Below are 15,047 nucleotides of genomic sequence, written 5' to 3'. Positions count from 1 at the left end.
ATTAAATTTCCATGAGCAGCTGGGCACCGGTGGCTCACGCCTATAATCCTAGCTACAGAGGAGGCAGAGACCAGGAGGATCAAGGTTCGAAGCCAGCCCAGGCAAATAGATCTCGAGACCTATCTCAAAATACCCATCACAAAAAAAGGGCTGGTGGAGTGGCTCAAGGTGTAGGCCCTGAGTTCAAGCCCCAGTATCACAAAAAAAAAAAAAAAAAGAAAAGAAAAATTTCCATAAGCAACCTGCATCCGAAAAATGTTATGAAAACTTTTGAAAGTTTATTTAATTGCATTTATGTCCAATATCATGAAATAATTAAAATACAAAATATTGTATATATTGTCACCCAAGAAGTTTTCAGTTTTCCCCCATCGCAACCATTTCTATACTTATCTTATCCATTTAACACAAACTGGAGAAAGTAAATGGAATTCAGAAGCAAACAGAATCCATGAGCACTTCTTTTCATTCTTATTCCTGGGGGCATTGAACTTCAAAATGCTAATCAATGCCATCTGTTGAATATAAGAATGTTAAGTGTAACATTCTTCTGATTTTTTAAATTCCTACCTTAAGAGAGTATGCCTCCCAGAGTTTCTTAAGATGGTGCTAAAAAAACAAAATTACAGACCCCTATGCAGAATTCTGCAGCCTGGTTTTCCTCATGGTGGGTCTGCTCCATTGTACATTTTTAAAGTATTACTACGGGGAACAACATTTCTCTTGTTTTAAAGCAAATCCATTCCATTGTTCAGCCACTTTCTTTGTCTAAAGAAGGCAAAGCAATTTTAACAAGGATCCAATTAAAACTAGTCCCCCATTTTAAATATGTCAGAAAAGTCTCCAAGCTTGAAATAAATGCAAATGCTAAGCTACATGCTAAAAGACATGGTTGGTTCCTAACAACAAAAGAAGCACACCAGTGTTCCTGAAAGTCTAAAAATCTAGACTGAATCATTCAAGTGAATGTTAAATTGCTCACCTCAAAACTTTCTGGCTTTTAAGGAGTTGAAAAGACATCACAGCTACCGAGGGACTTTAGTGGGGCTGAAACATGAACAGGATCTATGGATTGTGTCACCAGTGCCCAATTGGTCCACTAACACTTGAAGCTAAGAACATTGCAAGATGACATCTGACCTGCAGAAGTCCTCTCTGCGGCAGTCCACTTACCCCATGCCTCCATCAATGTACTGGGTAAACGCACTGATTTATATGACTTTCTTTTGTTCTGTGACTATGAAAGCTTATGTACCTGGGCCATGGTGGAGCAATTATTCAGGGTAACCTGAATCCATGATCCAGAGCCGTGCCCATTCATATTTGACTCAGAATAATCTCTTTTTTCCTTTGGAGCAACAGCTGTGTTCTGTGTTGATACGATGTAAAAGGACGTCCTTGATTTTAGGAAACACATACTGAAATATTTAGGACAGAGGAAACCATGTCTACAAGTTACTATTAAAGAGTTCAGAAATAATATGAATATGGATATGGGGACAAGGCGGTGGGAGAGAGGTGAAGAGACAGAGACAGACAGCAAGAGATAGGGAGTCACAGAAAGGGAGGGAGGGAAAGGACAGGTTGAAAATTTTAACATTTAGGGGAAATTTGGATTAAGAACATGGTTTTTGGTAATTGTAATTTTTATTTTTTGTAAATTATTATTTCTGCAATTATTTCAAAATGAAAATGTAAAAAAAATAATGGCCTTATCAGAGAGCCACAGAATCAAAAACTCTGGGAATCTGCATTTTAGCAAAGTATTTCCAAGGTGAATCTTCAATATGCTCTGAAATTTGAAAATTTCTGGCATTAACAAACCACACAGCAGAAGAGTCAAAGTACTGAGCTGTGAGGCCTTCCAAAATAATTTGTAGATGAAATCCCAACCAAAAAGCAATCCCAATCAAATCCCAGTAGGAATTTTCTTTTTCTTGTTGGGACTGGAGTTTGAAATCAAGGCTTCATGCTTGCAAAGCAGGAGCTCTACCACTTGAGCCACACCTCCAGTCCATTTTGCTCTGGTTATTTCAGAGATGGGATCTCTAAGCTGGCATTGAACCGTGTTCCTCCTGATCTCAGCCTCCCAAGTACATAAACCACAGGCACACAGCAAGCATTGTTTCTGTGTTTTTAATTGAGGAGATGATCCCAGAATGCATATGGAAATGCTAAGGAACTATGCTAATCCATCCAATTCTGGAGGGAAAACAAAGTTTGAGGACTAATAGTATCTGATTTCAGAAATTATGAAGCTACAGTAATCAAAGCAGCGTGCAACTCCATCAAGATAAATAAATAGATCAATGGTACAGGAAAAAAATCTCCAAACACAAACATACACACATATGAACAGCTGCTACTTGACAAGGGAGCTAGGACAATGCAGTGGAGAATGCATCCATTTTTATTTTTTTTAACAAATGGAGTTGGAACAACTGGATTGTATGCATGCCAAAAAGTGAACTTTTACCTTGTATCACATGTAAAAATTAATCCACAATAGCTCATATGTAAAACCTAACACCTCGAAAGTTATAGAAAACGTATTCATGACTTGGATTATGAAATCTATTTCAAAATTGATAAATTGGACTTCATTAAAATCTGCTCTTCAAAAGACAATGTTAAGAGTTGAAAAGATAACCTACAGACTGAAAGATCTACGCAAAGCATACACCTGATACAGAACTTCCATCTAGAATACACAAAGAGTTCTCAAAACTCAGCAGCAGTAATACAGGCCATCCAATCAAAAATGAGCAACAGATGTAAGCACGTGAGATCTAATAACGACATCATTAGTCAGTGGGGAAATGCAAACCAAAGCCACAATGAGATACCACTACCTACCTATTAAAATTTCCAAAATAGTGGACTGGAGGCATGGCTCAAGTGGTACAGCACCTGCCCAGCGAGCGTAAACCGGAGTTCAAACCCCAGTACTGCAAAAAAGCAGCTAAAATTTCCCAAATAAAAACCAGCTACACCAAATGATGGCAAAGATATGGGGGAATGACAAAGTGGGGAGCTAAAATGGTACAACCTCTTTGGAAGAAAGTTTACTAATTTCTTAGAAAGTTAAACCTACACCTGCCATATGGCCTAGCCATTCTGTTCTTAGATTTATTCAGGAATAAAGAAAGTATATTTTGGGACTGGTAGAGTGGCTCAGGTGGTAGAGTGCCTGCCTAGAAAGCAAGAGACCCTCAGTTCAAACCTCAGTACCACCAAAAAAGACCTAAAAGAAGATATATTTTCATAGAGACAACTGTAAATAAAAGTTCACAGCAGTACTATTCATGATACCTACAACCTAAATATATATCCGCAGATGACTGGACAAACTGTAAGATAGTCTTTCAATAAAACACTACTTAGAAACACAAAGCACAATAAAAAGCTCGGCTCGGTGGTGCTCACCAGTCATCCCAGCCACAAGACAAGTGTAAATAGGAGGGAGAATCAAGGTCCAAGCCTTGAAAAAATAACAAAAAGGGCTGGGGGCGTGGCTTAATTGGGAGAGTGCCTGCCTGGCAAGCTGAAAGCCCTGAGTTCAAACTCTAATACTGAAAAAAATATACATAGATCCATATGTATAGATCTATCTATCGATGTGTGTGTGTGTGTGTGTATGTATTTAGGATTAAAATATCATAATGTGGCTGGAGGTATAACTCTGGAGACTTCTTGCCTGACATGCATGAGGTCCTGGGTTCCATCTCCAGCACAATTAATTAATTAATCGTGATCTTTTAAAAAAAGATTTTTGTAAAATAATAGATAAAAGAAATGGGGAAAATTATTAAATAATTAGAAATTGAGGTAAAGGATATATGGGAATTCATATTCTTCTGCACGTTTTACATTTTCTGTAATACAATTACCAAAACCTATGATAATACAAAATATATTCCTAATAAGACAAATATCAGATGCATGAAATAAGAACATTTAAGCACATTGTCTGCAGTCACTGTAGCTCCATTCAAATTAGGCATGACTTACTCATGGAGCACCTGTCACACCCTAGCACTAGTCCACTCACAGGTGGCTCAACCGTCCACTGCAGCCGTGCAGTCTTGTGCAATGGATTTCACCTTCTGGTTTCCTCATTGTAACAGGAGGAAAGGAGGAGTCCTTCCCTCACAGGGTTGCGAAGAAGAAGAACTCCTCAAACTCAGAGGGTGGACAGCAAGTGGTCCCCTGGCCCAGGTACCTGCTGGATGCTCCCTCGCTGAGCATGCAGAGACGATGGTCATACCGACCTTTCTCAAATAACTACAGACACACACAAATGCAATCAGTGATAATTGCCCCTAGAAAGAAAAGGATAGTGGGCTCTCAGAATTCCACTGTGATCGGTTAGGAAGTCAGGCCATTAAAGCAGTTGTATAGTGGTGGAAGCAGGGACTTCAGGCAGAATAGGAAGGGGCTTCAACTCTTCCACCTACTGGCTGTGTGACCCTGACCAACTTGACCTTGGTTCCCTCAGCTGTACAACCAGTGCTTGAGTAGTTAGTCCTTACTTACCTCACAGGGTTGCCGTGAGGATGGCATGGTTAATACTTGGAGGTGCTTAGAACAGCACCTGGCACATACTAAGTCCTGGTTAAGGTTGTCTGTTATTATCTTACTGGTCCACAGCAAAATGGAATGTAATGTTACCAGTCCCACCTCAGTTTGGCTTCTGAGGACCTAAAGAGTAATGTTGTGAATTACCTTTCATAGCCCTGGCAACACACCAGAGTCACCTGGACAGTACTTTTTAAAAAAGTCCTGATGCACTACAGTCACCTGGACAACACTTTTTTAAAAAGTCCTGATGCAAGGGCTCCATTCTGAAACAAATGAGTTAGAAATTCTAGGGTCAGAGCCTGGACATCTGTATTTTTCAGAAGCTCCTTCAGAGGTTCTCAATGCACTCATCCAGACATTCAAAACGTAAAAACCATTTCCAACACGTTCCAACAGTGTCATGCATTTGTTATTATTACAGCTCCAACAGTGTGCACACAAATGACTGTTGCTTTCAGAAGAGTTTAAATTCTTGTGAGTGTGGCTCAAGTGGTGGAGCCAAGCACAAAGCCCGGGGTTCAATTCCCAACACACACAAAGTTTAAATTCCCATAGAATGGGAACCCAAAAATTCTCCTCCACCCCACCCACTTTTGCTCCAGGAGCACAAAAAACATGAGGGAAGAAGGCGCTCGGGTAAGCCTGTCTGTGCGGTCTAGGAATGAGTGACTCCTGCGCTTAACTGTAAACATGGCTTAACTGGGGAATCGGATGTCACTCACTCCTGGGTCGAATGACAGAAGTCACTCGATGCGCGGCGCGGTCTCTGCAGAAAGACACTTTCTACATCCTGGAGCGCGTAAACACGGAAAAGTCAACGCAGCTCTTAGTGGAGAGGGTGGAGAGACAAAAAGGGATCAGGTTTTAAATACCTATGCATGACTTTAACATTTACGTCAACAGTTCAAGAAACGAGTTTACCAACTTGTGAGGGGCTGAAGTGCAAAGGTCTATAGCCCGACTGGGCTGTGGTTACGTTCGGGCGGATACAGTTGCCTAAATTCACCAAGCTGTGCATTTATAACCGGTGTGTTTTATTGAAGTGAAAGCTACGCCTCACTTGAAAAAAAAAAAAAAAGAAAGAAAATAGCGCAAGAGAAAACAAAGTTGGCAAACAGTTACGCAGTCCTCGTGGGGAAAGCAACCAAAGAGTCCCACGTTAGTCCCAACGCCCTCTTTGACCTGCCTTCGGGCTGACAGCGGAACTCAAGTGGAAGGCTCTAAGGGCGCCCTCGCACGGGAGCGAGGAGACCCAGCCTGGTGTTTCGCGGCCCGGGGCGCGGGGTCCTTACCCAGGAACAAGAAGGACAGGACCCACTGCAGCACCGCCGCCGTCTGCAGCCGCCGCGACAGCGGGATGTTGAGCGGGGCGAACTCCACCTTCATGATCCTACTCCCTCGAGGACGGCGACAACCGCGGATCGGGGCCCGCCAGCCCCACGCAAAGGAGGAGACGGTGACCCAGAGCGGGCGGGGACAGAACTTCGCCTCGGGTGGGAGGGTGCGCCCCCGCGGAGGCTGGGGGCTGCCAATCCCGTGCGCCCGCCGGCGCTGACGCCTGGGAGCAGCTGCCGCGCCCTGGGCGCATTGGTTGGCGCGCCCTGGCGTCGGCTAGAGCGTGCCGAGTAGGGATCAAGGGAACACAACTGGGGGCAGCTGGCCGCGGACTCCTGTGGTCTTGCTGAGGACCTGGGATCTCCACCAGGAGCTGACCATTGTTCAGCTGATCGATCACCGTGCTCGGGGCTTCAGCATCCGCTCTTAAACCCACCCCTTCCTCCGAGCCCTCTACGACTGGGGAAAGGTTAGATGAAGGAATCGTGCGGCAGCTGGAGGAAGGAGTGTGACTTGAGTTTATTAGTTGTGTCCCTACACCGACCCCAAACTCCGGGGGTGTGGTGGGGAGTGGATAGGGCTGCTGTCTCACTTTTGTGCCCTCTGTTCCCTACACGAGTCCTGGACACTTTCATTTATTCATTTGTGCAATCCACATGTATTGAGAACCTACCATGGGCCCGGCTCCATTCTGGCTGTTGGCAATACACCGAGTAACTAAGTCACCTATTGTCAAGTACAACTCGTGGGGAAAGGGACAGATTTGAACAGATCTAAGCAAAATGAATATTCAACCGAATGTATAATTACAAGTATCGTCACCTACTGTGGGTGACTAGAAGATTCTAGGACCTAGACTGGAGGGTCAGGGAAGTGTCTGAAGAAATTTCTTTTATTTGAGGCTTAAGGTAGTTAACCAGGTAAAAGGGCAAAAAGAAGCATGAGTTCAAAGGTCCTCCAAAGGGGGAGTTGTTTGTGACATCTGTGTGCAAAACTAGTTTTTTTTGCTTTTTTTTTTCTTTCCTGATTGAGGAGTCACTTTCTTCCTCCCTTTTAGATATCATCTCTGAACCTTCCCCCAGTGCTAGATGGGGATCCTATGAATACACACTTTGTAGGACACTGTGCAGAGTCCTTTTCAAGCAGGATCTCATTCTATAGCAACTACAAAGTAAGCATTTGCTCCAGTTTTGCAACTAAGGAAATTGGTGCTCAAAAGGCAAACACAGGGTAAGCAGCAGAGTAGAGAAGATTCAGATGTTTTCTCTAAAACCTAGAAGGATGAGTCATCACTTCGTTCACTGAGTCTAACATGGAACAAACATTAATTGGGTATCAGCTTACATTGGGCATTGTCCTTGGTACTGATGACATAAAAGTGAATTAAGACATGGTCTTTGTGCCTTTGAGAATTCCCACCCATTCATTCATTGACCATTTGTGGAAAGAATTCTATGTATTCTGCACTGAGTATGGAGTGGGGATGGCCTATATCGGTATATAAGAAAGGTCTCTGTTCTGCAGCTCCCAGACTAGTGGGAGAAACAGGAAATAAGTACATATGTACGCAAATGTGTAATACGGCCTTGAACAAAGCATGTAGGCTCCAGGATGTGGAATAATGGGCATCTATTCAGACCAGGTTGGAAGTAACAGTAGTGGAGAAAGGGAGACCCCTCTGGAGGCTATTGTGGGATGAATGTTGAGGCTGATGGCCTGGCCCACTGTGGAAGCCAGTGAGAATAAAGATGGATTTGTTACGTCCATGGGAGATGTAAATGTTAGGACTGGTTAGTTGGGTTCATAATGGGTTGGTAAATAAGAAGAGCAAAACAGCCAGAACTCCTGGTCCTAATCAGGAGTATACTTTAGTAATGCTTTTGTCACTTGCCCAGAGTACTCAGCTGGTAAAAAGAACCAGTCATACCTCATCACAGCCATTGTAGCCAAGCATGGACCAATCGGAGCCCAATCGGTACAGCAATCCATTATCATGTTAACCAACGATGAAATCACTCACTTACTGTTTTAACACTCACCACGTTTGTTACATACTGGGTGATGGGTTACATGAGTTAAATGATAAGGAAGTGTCAGCTCTGCAAGCTACTCAATATAATTCTGCTGAGTCGCCCTGAAATCTAGAATTAAAATTAACAGGAAAACAGTAACCTTAGACATTATCTCTCCAAACTACACATTTCATAGAATAGGGAACTGAGAGCACAGAAGATGAGTGATTTGCCCAAAATAACTTGGCCAATTATTGGCAAGGTTTAACCCTAGGTCTCTGTATAGCCATACAACCAATTCTTGTCATTAAGAGCTGAAACAAGACTCACGTGGTAGAGTGCTTGCTTAGCAATCAAGAGGCCCAGAGTACCATGGGAAAAAATGGGGGGGAGGCTAAAACAGATGTGGAAAAACAATGTGACGTGAGACCATGATTGATTTCAAACTTTTTTTCCAGAAGAATATTTTTTCATTGTCAAAAACCTTCAGTTTATAAAACAAATCACCGCAAAGCAGCTGTGATCAAAATGCATGAGAAAGCCTGATTCCACCTAATCCACATCTTCCTCTATCTCAAAGTGACTACATTCTCAGCAAAGTAAAATCAACATCGAACAGACATAGACAATTATAAAGTCTCTGAGTTCGCCAAAATTCCTGTTTATTTTGCCCTTTCTTTGGTTTTGGTCTTGTTTTAGTGGGCAGCCCAATATTTGGAGAAACACAGTTTGAGTAAGGGTTGCAGTGAGAGTCCACATGCACCAACATAATTGAGTGCTTATCTCCTCCCAGGCCCTGTGTTCCAGGCTTCATATGCCATGTCGGATTGAAACCCCAGAAGAACTCTCCAGGGTAGATACTGTTATTCCTCTCATCAAGGAAGAAACTGAGTCTAAAGGTCAAACAAATTAGTCACATAATAAGTAGTAGAACCAGGTTTCTATTTTGGGGAAATAGGTTTGTCTGTGATTAGAGACTAAGCAAGTAGTTGCCATAATAAGGCATTTCTCAAATAACATAAGGAAGAAAGGGGATGTTTCACTGAACGATGGGTAGAAGAGCAATGAAGACTAAACTTGTCAGTGTGTATTGGGATTGTTCATTCAGTCAACATTTTAGCAAATGATCAAAGAAAAGTACATGTGGCATAAGGGTAGGCTTTGTTCCTACGTGCTTGGCATTGGCTAGATATGAGTGAGTAATATGTACGTATGTTTATCGTAAGTCAACATAAATACATCAAGCACCACTGCTGTAAGTCCTGGAGAGGGTGTGGTGATAGCGAACCACACAGTTCTGCTTGAAGATTCTGAGATTCTACCCACCAAGAACAGTTCCTCTTTCTACTTCTCAACTCTTTATTAAGGAATAAGAAGGGTGGGGGGAGGGGAGAAAGGAGAACAGAAGAGGGGGTGAATTCAAGTATGATATATTTGATATATTGCAAGAACTTTGGTAAATGTACCCCCACCCAGCACAACAATAAAAAAAATAAAACAAACAAGCAAAAAAGGAATAAGAAGGTAACACTTCAAATTGCCTCATAGATTATGAAAGTCTACTCTTGGAAATAAGTAAATAAAATCACTTCCTTATTTTATTTTTTCCTGGGCATTTTACCACAGCTAACTTCTACTAGCAGGAAGGTGACTTAATATTTTTTTAAAACATAACATTTTATTGTAACTTAAGCTGAAATGTTCCCATTGTTAAGTTAAAAAAGTATTCATTCTAGATTGAGACTCCTTTGAAGGGACAGTTTAGGATAAAAGTCACAGTTTTGCTTTTCATAAAATTCATTGATCATGAAATATTCCTTTTCATTCATAATAGAGACAGAGACAGAGAGAGCAAGAGAGCGCGTGTCTAGTTGCCATGGTTACCATAAATCATTGCGAAGGACCTGCTCTCATTAAAACAAAAGGACATCACTATGGTACTTTCCATGGACCGTCCTTCACTGACTTCAAGGCTCTTTTTTTGAACAAAGTTCAAGAAATCTGCTCTGGTCTCTCTGTTTTCTTATTGTCTTCTCAATGAAGTATTTTATCAATCTGACAGGGCTTGGGTGTGTTTGTTCTGAGTAGACATGCAGAAATGTTGCTTGAGATAGTGAGGCTTTGTAGCCACCATGATCATGGCCCAAAGTTTCCTTCTCTCCATATTTTCCCGTTGCTATAAGTCCTCGAGAGGTCTCAGATCCTGTACATCATTGCTGCTTCTCTTCCTCGCACATGCTCTTCTGAAAACTACATAAACCTAGCTTTAATTATTATCTATTAGTTCATTAATGCTAATATATGATGTTTGTTCTACAAAATGCATGCTTTCCTAACTGCTTTTTTGAATTATGTATTGTAACACTATGAGTGTTATTATTATGGTACAATTGTTCTCTTCCAATGATCCCATTTTCATGTGCATTTGGTCTGGGAACTTACTTAGGAGCCACCAAACCAATCAAGATAGGAACAAAAAAGAAAGTACCAGACTTGGGTATAGGGGCAGGCTTTTTTTTTTTTTTTGCAGTGCTGGGGTTTGAATTCGAGACCTATACCTCAGCCACTTCACCAACCCTTTTTTATGAAGGTTGTTTTTTCAAGATAGGGTTTTTCGAACTGTTTGCTCAGGCTGGCTTTGAACCTCAATCCTCCTGATCTCTGCCTCCTGTATAGCTAGGATTACAGAAGTGAATCACTGGCACCCAGCAAGGGCTCTTAAAAGAGGCAGTCAACACCTCAAACAGCAGTATCCTCAACGGTGTATCAGAGCAGCCACCATCATTTAGTTCCAGCTTTTTCTTTTCTTTTTTCAAACATTTTTTCACATGTATATATATATATATTTTTTTTCCTAGTTCCAGCTTCTAAAGAAACCCATGCTGTGGTTGGAATATTTACATCCTCTCAAAATTCACAAATAGAAATCATAACCACCAAGATCATGGTATTAGGAACTGGAGTCTCAGCTAGGCACCTATGGGTCATGCCTGTAATCTTAGCTACTCAGGAGGCACAGATCAGGAGGACCATAGTTCAAAGCCAGCCCGGGCAAATAGTTCGCAAGACCTTATCTCAAAAAGTACCCAACCGAAAAAGTGCTGGCAGAGTGGCTCAAGTCGTAGAGTTCCTTTCTAGGAAGCACAAGACCCTGAGTTCAAATCCAAGCACTACCACCCCCCCCCCAAAAAAAAGAGTTGGAGTTTCTGGGAGTTGATTAGATCATCAGAATGGAGCCCTCATGAATGGTATCAGTGCCCTGATAAAGTAGGCCCAAGGGAGCTCTTTGTTCCTCCTGGGTGAGCATCCAGAGAGAAACTGTTTGTTTGTGCACACAGGAGGGCCCTTGACGGAACCAATAATCCTGGGACTCTGGTGTTGAGCTTCCCAGCCTCCAGAAGTGTGAGGAATAAATGTCTGCTTTTTATGAGTCACCTGGTCTATGGTATATTGTTACAGCAGCCAGAATTGACTGAGTTCAATCTAGTGGATGGGCTTGAACTCATGTTTGTATTTTTCTGATTGTTTATGGCTACTTGGTGTATGGTCTAATGCTTCTCCTGGTACATTATTATTATTAGGTATGGTCCAACAAATACCACTATCCCAATCTTGGCTATTATCGTTTCTCCACTATGTAACTACAACCTTCTAGTTGGTCTCCCTGTCATGAGTTTTGCTCTCTAAACTACCACCTGTGATTCCATAGTGTATTGCTACAGTTTGAATGAGTAGTCTCCATATGATAAAGGTTTCCTTGCTAGGATGATGTATTGGGAGGTGCTATGTACCTTTAAGGGGGTGGAGCACAGTTGAAGACCCTATAAAGGGATTATGGGACCTGCTCATCCCATCATACCTCCTTTCTGACTTAAGACACTCTCCTGCTATGAGGTGCTACCCTCACCAGAGAAATAAACAAATAAGGCACTCCAATCTTGAACTTAAAGCTCCAGAATCATGAACCAAAATAAATCTCTCTTTACCTCATAGTAGCCTATGTCAGATACTTTGCTACAGTAGAAGGAAGTTGACTAATGTAATACTGTGATTTTTTTAAAATATCAAATTAATCATGTCATTTATCAAAATCCTGGAATTTCTTCCCATTGCTCGCAAGGCAAAGTTCAAACTTTGTAATATGATTTTAGATCCTACATCATAGGTCACCTACATATTTCTTGAGTCTCAGCTGTAACCTTCCACTTCTTACATGGTGTAAGCTGTAATCATCTGAAATTCCTGTTGAAAAATCAAGTTTTGGGGATTGGAGGGGACACCTGGGTCTCAGAAGAACTGGGGATTTAAATCCTTTTAGGTCACTCTATCCACTGTCTCTGAGAGACAGTAGAAAAATTCAAGGTATCTGTAGTTAGGAAAAGTAAGAGGCAGATTTCAAGAATGAGGCCCTAGTCAATAATATAAAATGCCCAGTGAGTTTATTTTTAAAATACAATTTTAAATCAGTATTGTTTTGACAATCAGGAAGTAGTACTAATCCTCCTGATTCCCAAAGGATCTAGCAGACCCCCATGGTTCCAGACAGATCTGTCAGTAGAAACTCAAGAAGACAGATGCCTTTGGTCATGTCTTAAGTGTTTCAGGATAATCTACAGAGAGGTTAGAGTGCCTCCTGAAAATTATAGGAAAAGTGTTGTGGTTTGGATATGAAGTGTCCCCAAAGGTTCATGTGCTAAAGGCTTAGTTGCTAGCTGGTGGCCTTTTGGGAAGCAATTGTATCATGAGGGCTATAATTTCATCAACAGAGTAATCCATTGACAGATTCACAGTTTGATGACATTATTGGGCGGTGGAAGAAACTCTAGTAGGTAGGACTGAGAGGAAGAAGTAGGTCACTAGAGAGGGGAAGTATGTTCTTGGAAGCTATATCTTGTCCTGGGGCCCCTCCCTCACTCTCTCTTCCTGATTCCTGGCTACCATGAGGTGAGCAGCCTCCTCTGATGCACACTCATGTCACCACAATGTTCTGCCTCACCTCAGGGCCAAAGCAGTGAATCTTGACAACCTTGACCTGAAGCCTCTGAAACTGAACTGAAATAAATCTTCCTTCTTTGAGTTGTTTTTGTCAGGCATTTTGTCACAGTGACACAAAATTGACTAACATAAAATACATGTAAGATTTTGGCTACAACAGAGTCAGTTTTGAGTACACAGTAAGTAAAACAAGGCCAGTTATAATGAATTGTATCATCTATTACCTGCACTCATACACATGAGTTTTACTAACTCAGCTTAGTGCCAGAGAGAATCTGTAGTCTGGGATCACTTGGGCTGTTCGTTTTAGTTTAAATAGCTAATATTCCAATAGCATCTTACCAAAGTATGTTTCTACATACTTTATCCTCACCTCTACTGAATGGATGAGGAAACTGAGGCTGGCAGTGGACAATGTTTGCTTTTAAAGAGGAAAACACGAGACAGAATCAGAAGGCCACTTTAAACTCCATGCTGCTCTAGCTGAAAATTTCATCCAGAACCATACTGCATTTTAAGTCTGTGTGGAAAGAATTTCATACCTGACAGCCTTGCTTTCCCAATTGCGGCCCTACCCATGGGCATTACAGGAAAGTGACAATCATTTCAGCAACTTTCTCTGAATATTATGCATCTTACAAGCAAAGCAACCAGGTGTTCAGGCTCCTATCCTATGTGGCAATAAGAGAGCTAGACTAGTGTCTGGTTAGCTATGGAAAGATAGGAATGTGATCATGTTTTATAACTTGTTTTTCTCATAATAAAAGCAAAAACCATTCCAATTCTGCAGACAGTAAGAGATGCCAGGAAGGAAAGAATCTCACCGCCCAGCTACTGATGACACTTTGGTGTATATCATGCCAGCTGTTTCACTTTATTCACACTCACATACATGCATGCATTTTAAAACAAAAATTAATCACTTTACGTATAATGTTTAATAACTGCATTTTCATATCCTTTGTTGTGGACTTTTTTCTGTGATAAAACACACACTCAGTATGTGTATATATCTATATATGTGTATACACATACACAGTCAACGTTATTTATTTGTTTGTGCTGAGGGTTCAACCCCAGGGCCTCATGCATGCTAGGCAGGTGCTCTGTGACTAAGCCACATCCACAGCCCTCTGCGTTATTTTTAATGTTTGTATATTACAATGTCAAGAGGTATCATACTTTATTTAATCAAGTCATAGTCAGATATTGTTTTAAAATTTTCTGTATTACAAAGATAATTATTTCCTTAGAATAATTCCAAGAGTAGAATTTCATGATCCAAGAGAATAAATGCTTAAAATGATTCATATTGCCAAATTCCTGCTTATATTCCCCACAGAAATGTCGAAGAGTGCCAGCTTTCTAAACGTGCCAACACAGAGTAGTATAATTTGTTTCTTTGATTTCTGCCAGTCTCACTGAAGAAAATATGTATCCTTTCATTGTTTTAATTTATATTCCCTCTTTTTGTTTTTTGCTTGTATTCAATAGATTAATTTTTCACTTTCATTCCTATTTTTTCTATGGAAGTATCTATTTATAATATATATTATATTATATATACTTATATAATATTATATAATTATGTGTTATACAAAAATATATATATGCAGTACTGGGGCTTGAACTCAGGGCCTACTCCTTGAGCCACTCCACCAGCCCTTTTTTGTGATGGGTTTTTTTGAGATAGGATCTCACAAACTACTTAGCCCAGGCTAGCTTGGAACCACAATCCTCCTGAGTAGCTAGGATTACAGGCATGAGAAAATATAATACGCCAAATATTCCTATCATTAAAAAGAAACTTCAAATACTTACTGAGGTGCTACTCTGTGCCAGGCACTGTTTAAGACTCCTGGAACATATTAATTAACAAAATGCAAAAATCTCTGATCTTATGGAATGCACATTTTAGCAAGAGGAGACATTTATACCTCATGACCTCAACAAATATTACAGTCAAGGATAAGCTTTCTGAGAAGAATTTGAGGCGTTGGGGGACCTACCTTTCTAGGTCTCTGTGTGCAGGAACTTTTAGGCAGAGGGAACTCTTGATTCAGAGGTCTAGCATACTCAGGAACTTTCATGAGAAAAAGAAAGGAAAAAAGAAGAAACACCAAA

General features: G+C 41.1%; 1 protein-coding gene across 1 annotated transcript in view; it reads right to left on the bottom strand.

Annotated features, from left to right (window-relative positions):
* The window catches only part of Mogat1 (monoacylglycerol O-acyltransferase 1), a 30,936-nt gene extending 24,789 nt beyond the window's left edge, over positions 1-6,147 (bottom strand). Inside the window, exon 1 of the mRNA XM_020183252.2 lies at positions 5,874-6,147. Within this exon, the coding sequence (XP_020038841.1) occupies positions 5,874-5,967 (94 nt within the window). The 5' untranslated portion in view covers positions 5,968-6,147. The remainder of the gene's footprint in view (positions 1-5,873) is intronic.
* Positions 6,148-15,047: the final 8,900 nt, after the last annotated feature.

The sequence above is a fragment of the Castor canadensis genome, chromosome 4 (genome assembly GCF_047511655.1).
Source record: "Castor canadensis chromosome 4, mCasCan1.hap1v2, whole genome shotgun sequence".
Classification (NCBI taxonomy): Eukaryota; Metazoa; Chordata; class Mammalia; order Rodentia; family Castoridae; genus Castor; species Castor canadensis.
This window is presented reverse-complemented; position numbering and strand designations above follow the sequence as displayed.